General features: G+C 46.6%; 1 protein-coding gene across 1 annotated transcript; it reads right to left on the bottom strand.

Moving 5' to 3' along the window:
• Nucleotides 1-273: 273 nt before the first annotated feature.
• Nucleotides 274-10,653, bottom strand: LOC145719417 (condensin-2 complex subunit D3-like). The gene is made up of 7 exons (XM_081810903.1): nt 7,014-10,653; nt 6,583-6,716; nt 6,131-6,330; nt 3,778-3,888; nt 1,723-1,860; nt 846-1,012; nt 274-622 (listed from the first exon to the last, which is right to left on the bottom strand). The coding sequence occupies exons 1-7, from the start codon at nt 7,100-7,102 to the stop codon at nt 289-291; spliced, it is 1,173 nt and encodes a 390-aa protein (XP_081667029.1). The 5' UTR covers nt 7,103-10,653; the 3' UTR covers nt 274-288.
• Nucleotides 10,654-11,844: the final 1,191 nt, after the last annotated feature.

The following is an 11,844-nucleotide window of genomic DNA, read 5'->3' as shown; positions in this document are numbered from 1 at the left end:
AGATGGACTCTGAAAAACAAACTGAGGGTTCTAGAGGGGAGGGGGGTGGGAGGATGGGTTGGCCTGGTGGTGGGTATTGAGGAGGGCACGTTCTGCATGGAGCACTGGGTGTTGTGCACGAACAATGAATCATGGAACACTTCATCTAGAACTAATGATGTAATGTATGGGGATTAACATAAGAATAATAAAAAAAAAAAGATTACAACTTTATAAATAAGGCCAAATGCATGTGTGTGGGGAGTGGAAAGACGGGAAGAATGAACACGTTTCCACTCCACTCTCTTTTCAAATCTCTAATAAGAGACAACCCAGAGTCCCAAATCCCCAAAGTTGTTTTAAAGATAAGAAAACAGAATCATTTAAAAAAGGATGAGAGGGAGGCTTGTTCTGTGTTTTCATCTGTATCCTCACTGTGTCTGAGGTACAAAACCCACGGCTTCTATCGGCCCCCCTGGAGCCGCCCCGGACCTGGAACTTACCACGATGGCACATTTTGTCCAGGCTCTGAGAGCTTAACGGGAATGGCAACACTCCTGTGCTCCGACTCTGGTGCCTGCTACTGGACTCCACAGCTTTCTTGACAGAATTCAGGATCGCAATGGTGCTCAGGGACATGGGCCTGAGGAGGAAAACATGCCAGACATGGAGAGGGGACGAGGGCAAAAACGCTGCAGTAACCACCCTCTGCCTCTCGGGAGCGCCCTCAACCACACTCCTTGCAAATCAGAAAGAGAGGAGCCTGGAGGAGGTGTCTGCCAAAACGCCCACTGGGGAAGGCCCAGAGGCGGCGGAGAATGTGGTGAGAGGCAGTCAGCCCCGTTCCTGATGCAGCGGCTCCATACCTGCCTTTGGGCATGAACCTCTTCAATAGCCCAGTCTCCAGGGCAGGGGACAGAGGCGGTGCTTGGCCAGCAAGCGCCCTGGGTGTGGAGGGCTGGCTCGCAGCAGCGGGCACAGTGGCACCTTCCCGGGCACCAACAGCTGGCATTACTTCTAAACTCGGAGCAACCTGTCAGGGAAGAGAAATAAAGACTCTTTATCTACTGACACTTTTTTTGTTGTTGTTAATGGAACCTTTACATGCCCTGAGCAAGTCCAGAAGTAATTTATTTCAAAAACCGTGTCAGCCCTGGGCAAGTAGAACGTTCTCTTCAGAAAGTTAAGGCAGATGTCATGGCACTAAAGAGAAAAAGGATTAAGTTAGTTGGCCTTCATCAGTTTTTAATGCAGTGGATCTGTCTGGATTTCTCAGAGAGGTGAACACACTGTGTCTGGAAGTGAACAGCAGCTCACTGGAAATACCCCAAGTGACATTCTGTCCGAAACAGGGGACGACAAACAAACTGAGACACCTAGGGGGATCTAATTAGCTGTGATCACTAGAATCACAGATCAGATAACCCATCGACCAGCTTGCTTTCGGGGCATTCGCACGCAGCCCCCAGGTATTACTATGATGACTTTCCAGACAAGTTCATGCGGCCTGGCCAGGAGGGAAGGGAAGCCTCCCTGATCCAGTGATCCATGTGGCACGCGTGGCAAAGGAACACGCAGCGGTCCACAACCTGCAACCCGAAAGGTCTCGTTCCAGCCAACCTCGGCTCCTACGTGGGTTTTGAGCAGCACTGGGGAGGCTGGGAGCGGAGGGCGGACTGGAGAGAGGAGGGTCACACACAACTTGTGCTGTATCCCCCTGGCCCTGCAAGCCGCCGCACTCACATCTGCCTGCCTCGCTCGGCCCTGCTCCTGGGCTTGCTGCTCGCTGTACTTCTTGATGTCGTACTCGAGTTCTGATGCCAGCTGCCGGTCTAGCGCAAAGCAATCCTTGATTTCGTCACGGTAATCCTGCATCACCTCCTAAAACAGACCCCGAGGCATCTTTTAGTGTTTTCTTGAATAAATACATAAGCTCTGCAACACAACCGGAGAAATATTAACAGGCGTAGTAAGACATGTTTTGCTGAGAGCTGACTATTTCTAGTACATCAACCAACAAGTAACATGACAGTGTTTTCCTGGGAAAGGCCAACTGCACTGGTATTGACCACAGAAGCCAGGGAGCATGGCGTGAGACATTAAGTATCAGTTCTGATCTCTTAGGGAGTGTCCTGTCTACCCGCCATTCAACAGGCAGCTTCCCAGGTTCCTGATGAGGAAGAAGGGACACGGAATCACACAATCAGAGCCTCAAGCAGGCCTTATTCCAGGGCACAGAACTGCCACTGACAAGCCACCCCCTTTCCATTCCTGAAGGCGGGGATGGGGTCAGTGATGTAGCTAGGTGGCCGGGCTTGGCTCTGGGTCACCACCAGTTTAAAGGCTCTTGTAGTGTCACTGAGGCAGGCCCCTTAGGAATTCAAGTCAGAGGTTAGGTGGGCAGGCGATACCTGGCACTGTCCTGGCTCCGACAGGGCCTCTGGAGCAAGTTACAGGAAGCTGTGCAGTCTAAAAGTTGCTCATCTGTCTACACTAGCTTTCTCAGAGGACGGCAACTATGGCTCTACTCCCATCGTTGTGTCTTCCTCTGAAGATAGGACAGAAAAGCTTTTATCATATGACGCTAAGAACATTCTCAGGGCTTACAGGGGGCTGCCAGGGACCAGGCCTCTTGGCTAAGAGGAAGAAACCATTTCACCTAACTTAGTAGTAGAGGGAGAAGATTTATCGTAGCCCCACCTGTGAGGGAAGTCCCAACAAAGGGAAGGCAATCTATGAACCCTTCCGGCTACCGTGAAGAGAGGCTGCACAGGTCGGGGCAGAGGGCGGCTGAAGCTGCTTCCACAGAAGGCCGCCAACGAACGAGAGCCGTGCCGCTCAAATAGGGCAGCTGTGTGGCCATCCTTCGGCCGTGTGCTCCGCAACAGGGGATAGACTTACTGTTCGTAAGCCTTTAAGTAGTTTGAGGATCTAAACTCTTTTTTTCCCTCTCAGAGCTTTAAAACAGTCAGGGCAATAAAAGCCTAAGAATAACTGGACGTTCCCATTTTTTTCCCACAAAATGAGTCTATCTTTCCTACCTTAACTTCCTTTAGTTTAAAGAGCTATTTGAAGAATTTACATTAAATGTAATTTGGTTGTAGCCCTTACTGAAAAAATTTTTTTAGCATTTCTTGAGGAAGGAAATAGCATAGTGTAACCAGAGAAAGGAAAAAAACTGTTCGATTTATTTCTGATTGAAAAATTTTGCCAGAAAGGTCGGGGGCCTTATTTATGTCTGCACGGCAAGTCTACATAATGTCTTCGGGTACTTAGACCACAACTTTTCATGGCCTCAGATCCCAGCAGTGACGGCGGCCCGGCCCCGAACAGTGCGCCCCAAGACCCACTGTTATTTCCTGATGTGGAGGCAGTGTTAAAGGTAAACATCCCCAAATTGAACATGATGCCCAATTACACTTTATCCCTCACCAGAATGAACTAAGATGATGCCTTTGTACTTGACCCCAGTTGAGAAAGTCTTCAAAACGGTATCTCCAAACTGGTATCAAGGACATACATGCTCAGCACAATGAGCCAGCCCTTCATAAACTCAACGGCATGAAAAAGGCAAGAACCGGCTTCTGTGGAACCTACGGTCAAACTCTCTCTCTCTCTTCTCCCCGACAGTCAAAGGCCTGTCTGGCTAGTCTAATTCTAAAAAAGTGTAAAGCTGGTTTTGTAGCATTTTGAGTCCCTGTGTTCACCAACCAACTGCACCATCATAACTGTGACCGATCCTGAGAAATGAGCTAGAGATGGGAGACACCAACCACAAAGCACAAGGTCATCTTTTACCCTGAGATAGGTCATGAGTTCCCGCAAAGCTGGGATCTTATTTTTCTCTAGCACGGTCTTCAGGGAGATGATAATTGGAATAATATTTTCTATGAAATTCTTCTTCTGAACCTGCAGTAACACAAACAAAGGCATGTTTTAGATGGATAAAGTTCCGAGACAAAGGCTTCTCCCTGACCTAGCTCCTCGGCACAGCCCATCTACGGTACTACAAAGACTTCTTGTTTATCTTTTATGATGATGCTGGGAACTGTCTAGGACCCAGCACCTTTGTCTTGGAGACTTTACAAGCATTACCTCAAAACACTCAGAAGGCTTTGTGAAGTAGGATGGGGATGAATGCTATTCTTACTTTCTAAACAAGAAACAGGAATTAGAAAGAGGCTGAATAACGACAACAGGCTCTAAACCACCATACAAACCCATCTTGGATCCAGTCAATTCCTCCACTCAGCATCCTCCCTTTGGAATGAAAATGAGTTCACTTCTGGCTACCCACAAGGGACATTTTGTATCCCTGCCGTGAAATGACAAATGGTTGAGAATGGCTAAGCATGAAAGAGTCAGTGTTGTATTTCTCTCTTTTCGTGTGCATAACTTCGCACACATTTAGAAAAGGTTTATGTATTTATATAGTATCTGATTTGACCAAGCCTTCATATTCTTAACCGTGAATGATCACGAACCACAGATATTTTCTAATAAATCTCTTAGAATTAAAAATAGTCATTAGAGCAGCCCACATATGTAGTAAGATTTATCCTTCTGAATTCGGAAAGTATTCTTTTTCTTCTTATTTAAAGTCACTAGTATATGTTCCTTGCTTGTAAATCACCATTTCTAAAAAGTCTTATAGAAGGTCAATCAGTAGAGAAATAAACACTTTAATAAACATGAGTTTGAGCAGATGGTAAGTACAGAAATAGTCTTAAAAAGTGGCTTAAATGCATTCAACTCAATAAATATGATCAAATGCCTTCTCTGTAGCAGGCACAAAGCTAACCTCTGGGGATGTAAAAATGAAGCCAAGAATTCTTGCCTTCGGGCTCCTTCTAGACCAGACTGTGTGCTGGGATGTGGCACGGTGTGACCAGTGGCAGGATGGTGAGGAACTTACACAAGAGGGATGCCTAAGGAGGCAAGCGCATCTTTTGAAAAGATGTAGGAATTTGGCGGCAGGAAAGGAGGACAGAGTGGGAGAGGCCCCGCGGGCGGACAGACAGTGTGCAAAGGCACAGCAGCAGGAAAGCACACCTCCCGCTCGAGGGACCAACAGGGACCTGGAATGGGGAGGTCAGGGAGGGGAGCATGGAGACGGGAGCCTCAGGGGCAGGAGTCCCGTGTGCCTGGGAGAAGAATAAGGATTTTATTCAGAAGGTGACAGGAAGCCACCAAACTACAGACTAAAGGTAGCATTAGTGAGGTATAACTTATATGCAGTGAAATTTATCCATGTTCAGTGAACAGTCTGACGCATCTGACAACAGTACAGAGTGAGTAACCAACACCACAGTCTGCATAATCACCCGTAATCCATCACCCTGAAATTCCCTGCTGCCCTCTGCAGCCAATCTGCCTCTAGTCTCTTTTAAGCAGGAGAATAAGATGATCAAATTTGTCCTTAAGAAAGACTGCTGTGGCAGCAAGGCGGTACACAGCTGGACCAGAAAAAACTAGAGACACAAAGCATGCTGAGTGAGGAAACCACTGGGAACGGCACCAGCGGAAGTAAGCACAGAACTGCTCGGAATGGGTGAGAGAGATGGGTTTGTGAGATAAAATGGACCGCATCTGGGGACACCCTGGATGGCATCAAAGTCTATTTCTTCAGGGTCCAAAGCTTTCAGGACTCAGGTGGGAAATACAACCTAGTGATCGAGGCTAGTGTAAGAACTGGACCCTGGTGAGGACTACGGCAATCAAGCGCCACTCTAAATCCGTCTGATCCCAATTTTCACACTCTGGCCAAAGGAAGCATGTGCCTGGCATGCTGGACTCCAGAATGGGGTAGTACTGAGTTTCCTTGTGTACAACTTGGTAGATAATGGCTTCCTTCTCCACAACAGAGACTGCGGGAGAAGAGACGAAGAGGAGGGAGAAGAGAGGAGTAACTCAGTTTTGACAGAGGAAGCCTGAGATGCCTGTGGCACATCCAAGCAGACCAACGGGATGGGTTCAGGCCATGAGAGGAGGTGGAGCTAGAAACACAGAGGCAGAATCATCATCACTGGGGTGAGTGTTAAGGCCATGGGTGAGAATAAGACCCTGATCTGAGGTCGACCACCAGTACTCAGCGGGTGGACGGAGGAACACAGGGGTGTAATCAGGCCCATTTGTGGAACGACACACTCACTTGCGAGATGAGCTGCTTCTGAGCTTCCTGCATGACCGCACTGGCCAAGGCCGTGTCATCTTCTTCCATAAGGAGGTCCTTATCTGCTTTAGATCTCATGGCCAAAAGCTTGATCTCCTTCGAGCTGAGGACCTCAAATGTATCTGAGAGCAATTCACTGGCTTCCATGTCTAGGGGCAGGATGCCGTCGGCAAAGGACGCTGAGAGAGAGCATAGAAGATCAGCTTCTGAGAAACAGCCCAGCCCCAGGGGGGAAGGGTATCCCACAGAGCTAGGAGGGCCCATCTTGGCTTCGAGTGGGGGTCTGCATGGGCACAGCTGATGTCAAAGAAGGAAAAAAACGGGGTCTTCCCGTAGTATCAGGGTCTCATTTACTATAGGTCTGCTGAGCCATTAGCCATAGGGCATTTCATTTTTAAATATACATTTTATCCCAATTACACCAGGCCTACCCAAAATACTAAGACAGATTTTGGAAGTGATATTGAATCGCTGTTCATCTGTGAAGTGCTCCAGAAGAAATTTGTAGATTTTCATTCGTTTCTGCTTGTTTGTCTTTCCCTTCAGTGAAAACAGCCGTTTCTCTCTACGGTGAAACAGGACAATTTTACCACAACACATGGGCAAGGGTACAAGGATGTTAATTTCAGTAGCAGTTCGCAGCACCCTCAAAAGCTGTCTGCCCAAGGCGTTAAGTGCACAGACGAGAGGACGGCGCGTCTTTCAGGACGCTATCACAGGCTGAACGGGCTCACATCACCCTGCCCAGAGAAGGCAGGCCGGCTGCAAGCCGCGCTGGGGCCAGAGTCTGTGCCTCTTCACTTGTACACGCAGCTGCCCACCTCCCCCTGCTCGCCCGGCCCTTCCCGAGAGCTCCGCTGACCTCTCGGACTGGGGGAACTTGTTATACTTCTCATGCTTCTCGTAGTTATTGAAGTGGAAGATACACTCAATGAAGTGCTGGAAGAACATGACAGGGTTCCTCTTCAGTAACAGGTGAGCCAGGCAAAACTCCCCGAAACTGCAAAGAAGGGGAGAGAGAAGAAAGAGACCCGTTTGCTGTTTGCAGACAGCCTCTAAAATTACACCGAGAATGCTGAGGGGCAGGGGGGAAACTGTGAATAAGGCAAAGGGATATGAAATCTATCCCAATACACAGCTTCGTTCAGACCAAAAAGCAAGATACAAATTTAGCTTCTTCTGTCTGTCCTTGCTCAAGAGCCTCCTTTTTGAATCCAAGGTCAGCATAAAGGCTTTTTCTACCAGGATTCCTTTCAAAATTCTAACAAGGTGTTATTACTCAGCTACACTTCAAATGTGGGAAAATAACCAACTGACCCCAAACTGCTCTTCAGGTAGAATTCTGTGGTCCTCATGGATGATGCCAACGACAAACCACCACCTGAAAATGAACAGTTGGCTTCCCCCCCTCAACTTGAGGTTTGTTACTCTCAATAATGAACAAAAACCAATTTTCATAATTGGGACTTTTTCAAGAATTGGGATTCATTACAAGAGCCTCCCAGTTTGGGTCAGCACAGACAGTGAAGCACTCTCACCGAGCTCTGGACTCATCAGCAAGCCCCAGGCACTCTCCTTTCTCCTGTGCCCCCAAATCTGGAAGAGGCGTCCGACATGCACATACCAGGCTACCCAGGGAGACACAGATGTCACGAGCACTGCACCGATCTGAAGGGCAAAACACTAGTGGTTTCCAAAGCCAAATGTACATGGACAAAAGCCAGGTTATCCAACCGCAGGCCCCAGATAGTTTGTCTAGTAGGGGAGAGAAGGCCAAGGCACAGGCGTTTGCTCAGGGGTCAGCATGGGGTGGTGCAGGGCTGGCTCTAATTCATTTATACTGTCCAGACCAATGTTTTAATTTCATTTTAGAGTTAAATGCAATTTCCACCTACACAGGGGCACCAGTCTGCTCTCAAGGAGGGAGGCACAGTGACGAGGACGACCCAAAGTGATTCTTGGCTTTGGAATGTACAGGACTCGAGGGAGACTCACCTTCCCCTAATGGTCCTCCTGAGGCTAGTATTAAAATCACTTTGTATTCAAAGCATACACATTGATTAAAACTCAGAGAAGGCAGTTCCGGAAACATAATTGAAGTAAACCTAGGTAAAAGCTCCAGGGCAAACAGAGGCACTCTGACCACTCACCTAGGAGATAAGGGAACAGCCTGAAATAATGCTGAACACAAAATCAACAAAACTCTATTTCGTAAAGGGACTCCCCTGAGGAGAAGTTCACATGAGGCCAGCTAGGAGTCCCTGCTGATCTAGGAGCCGTCAGTCAGTATGTTCTACACAAACTGCTATTTAGTAGACCCGGCTAAAGGGCAAACAAGTTTGGTCACAGCATCAGGTGAAGTTCTTTCTAAACAAGGGTTACTCTGGTAAGCTCTCTATGACCAAGAGTGGAGAAAACCATTAAGTAAACAAAAACCATTCCCCCAGAAACAAGACTTTACCTTCCTTTACTACAGTTAAAACTCCCACAGCACAGCAATTCTTAGAACTACCTGCATTTTCTCCTCAGATCTGAAGTCATTCACGTGAAAATGAGATCAGACAGAATCCACTCTTCCGCAAGAAGACAGGCTGCTCTGAGCTTCAATTTGTGCGCTTTGACTTGATGTCCAATGCTCATCTACTCAGAATTTAGATCAAGAATATATACCAATAGAGGTAACTTCATGCGCAAGATAGTGCAGTCTACCCCCTAGTGAATAACTGGCTTAACCAACTGTACAGATAAATCCAACGGTAACATAAATCATGCAAAGGATTCACATGCTCGGGGCTGGAAGCCGAGTCAAAGGGCTTTGCATCATGAGAAGTCAGAAACCACAGTCAATTGGTAACATTCAGCACTCGTCTTGCTGTTACATTTACTGGGACTAAAAGGGCACATTTCAGCCTTGACTGGATTAAACTCACCAATCTTTCTAGCTTGATAAACTGGGGAAGAGAGATAATTTTGTTTTTTTTTTTGTCAGCTGGGAAGTTAAAAGAAATTAACATTCCAAGGAATGCTTCCTGGAGCATTCTTTTTAGAGTGGCAGAGGACAGCACTTTTCAGGTACCTGAAACAGAAAACTTCAACACCTCCAAAGACACCTTCCTAAGAACTCAGCTTCCTTTCCCACCTCTTCTCATCCATCAGGACAATTAAAGGAACCGTACGTAATCACACCACCAATTCAGGGATACTGTCTAGACATTTTACACAGCATTAATTACATTATATGGAAAACAAAAAGATGACCAGCTAAATCTGAGTCATAATAATCTTATACAAAACAGTTACTACTCTCTTTTTAAGAATCCAAATCCAGGTTTCAAACAGCCTCACTTTCACATTCAGTATTAGTAGGAACATAAAAATCTGACTTTTTAAAGATGTTATCCCATGCCAAATGCTATTCTGAAGCATCTATCTGCTCAATAAAGGCCACTGTTCATGGACTCCTATTCCCGATCTGTCCTACAACTTGGTCTATCTCAGACCCATTTATGCCAAAATTCTATCTGAAACTTGAGGCAAGTTATTTCCTATATCCATGTGATCCTTGGCTTCCACCCCAAATCCAGGCCCCCTTGTTCCCCTATCATCATCATCTCTGTCACATCCCTATACTGTTGTTTCTTCTCCCCTGATCTCACTTCCCCTGTCTACTTTCCCCTGACTTGAGCGTACTCCGTACTCTAGTTCCAGGAGAAGTCAAGTGTCTACCCTCTCCACACTTTTTCATAAATCAGGGCCGGCTTTCCTCTAGGGACACCATTTCCCACAGCCCTCTAAAGGGAAGGCTGCTTGCTGCTTCTCCCAAATGCCAGAGTCAAGGCATGAGGACCATACTTTCCCTCCATACTATTTTCATTCATTCATTTGCCAAATGTTCACTGGGGTGTCTCCTTAGTCTCAAGCTCTCTTTCAGGTGCTAGGGATAATGCAGTCGACAAAACACAATCTCTGCCCCTCCTGGACACTTATATTCTAGTAGGTAGTCAGATGTTACATATACAACACAAACTATGTTGCCACAAGTTGTCTGAAGAAAAAGCTGTTTGGGGAAGGTATAGCAAAGGGGGAAGGGAGGCTTGGATCCCTCTACCTGGCCCACGTAGCAGTATGTAGGCTCCTCTACTGAGGCTCTGGCTATTTTGCCCCGCACTGCTTGGTACCTGCGTCCTAGTTTTCTCCATTCCAAATTCCAACATCACTGCTATGGTCTGAATGTTTGTGTCCTCACCAACCCCATTCCTATGTTGGAAACCTAGCCCCGAAGGAGACGGTATTAGAAGACTGGGCCTTTGGGATTAGTGAATGAGATTAGTGTCCTTATAAAAGATGCCCTGGAAAGATCCCTTGTCCCTTCTGCCATGTGAAAACACAATGAGAAGCCTGATATTTTCACCAGAACCCAATCATGCCGGCGACAGGGTTTCAGACTTCTAGCTTCTAAACTGTGAAAAATAAATTTCTGTTGTTTATAAGCTACTCAGTCTGGTTTTTTTTTTTTAAGATTTTATTTATTTATTTGACAGAGCACAAGCAGGGGGAGTGGCAGGCAGAAGCAGCCTTCCTGGTGAACAGGGAGCCTGAGGTGGGCTTGATCCCAGAACCCTGGAATCGCAACCAAGCCGAAGGCAGAGGCTTCACTGACTGAGCCGCCCAGGCGCCCCCAGTCTGTGGTATTTTGTTATAGCGGCCTTAACGGACTATGACAATTTCTCAGAGCATCTTCAGTGTCCGTACAGATGAGCTCATTTAACGCCTAACTTTCTATTTTTCTGATTTCATCAACTCTAGTGACCCTCCCATGTATGTTCTATGTAGCTACTCTGCAGCCCCATCCTGGACCATGTCACTACACCCGGAACACCCACTCCTGACTAAGATAATCCACTTCATGACCACACACACCAATCCTTCCAGGTTTCTGACCCCCCGCCCCTTCCCATTCTACTTGTTCTACAACTTCACTAATCCCTCTAGATGCTCAATTACTTCCTCTTCTCCCAACCAATCTCTATCTTCATTTTCTTTTCTAACTCAACAGCCATTATCTTAGTCATTCTCTGGCCCTGCCTTGGGACACTTGCAGCATTTCCCCAGTTAAGCCCAAACAACGCACTTGGTACCTATCACCTCGTGACTGCTGTACTACAAGGACACCACCTAGTGGGCAGAGGGGAAAATACACCATACGATTTTGCAGTCCTAAACTTTAGTGGGTGTGTATGACCAATTAAAAATGTCATTCAGATCTTGAATACCAGCCCTTTATCTGTAGTGTCATTTGCAAATATCTTCTCCCATTCTGGGGGTTGCCTCTTTGTTTTGTTGACTGTTTCCTTTGCTGTGCAGAAGCTTTTTATCTTGATGAAGTCCCAAAAGTTCATTTTTGCTTTTGTTTCACTAGCTTTTGGAGATGTATCCTGAAAGAAGTTGCTGTGACCAATGTCAAAGAGGTTACTGCCTATGTTCTCCTCTAGGATTTGGATGGATTCCTGTCTCACATTGAGGTCTTTCATCCATTTTGAGTTTATCTTTGTGAATGGTGTTAGAGAATGGTTGAGTTTCATTCTTCGGCATGTGGCTGTACAATTTTCCCAGCACCATTTATTGAAGAGACTGTCTTTTTTCCATTGCATGTTTTTTCCTGCTTTGTCAAAGATTATTTGACCATAGAGCTG

Source organism: Leptonychotes weddellii, unplaced genomic scaffold (assembly GCF_054177405.1).
Source record: "Leptonychotes weddellii isolate Sample4059 unplaced genomic scaffold, ASM5417740v2 HiC_scaffold_4292, whole genome shotgun sequence".
NCBI lineage: Eukaryota > Metazoa > Chordata > Mammalia > Carnivora > Phocidae > Leptonychotes > Leptonychotes weddellii.
Note: the sequence above shows the minus strand (reverse complement) of the source record. Positions and strands in the feature narration are given on the sequence as shown.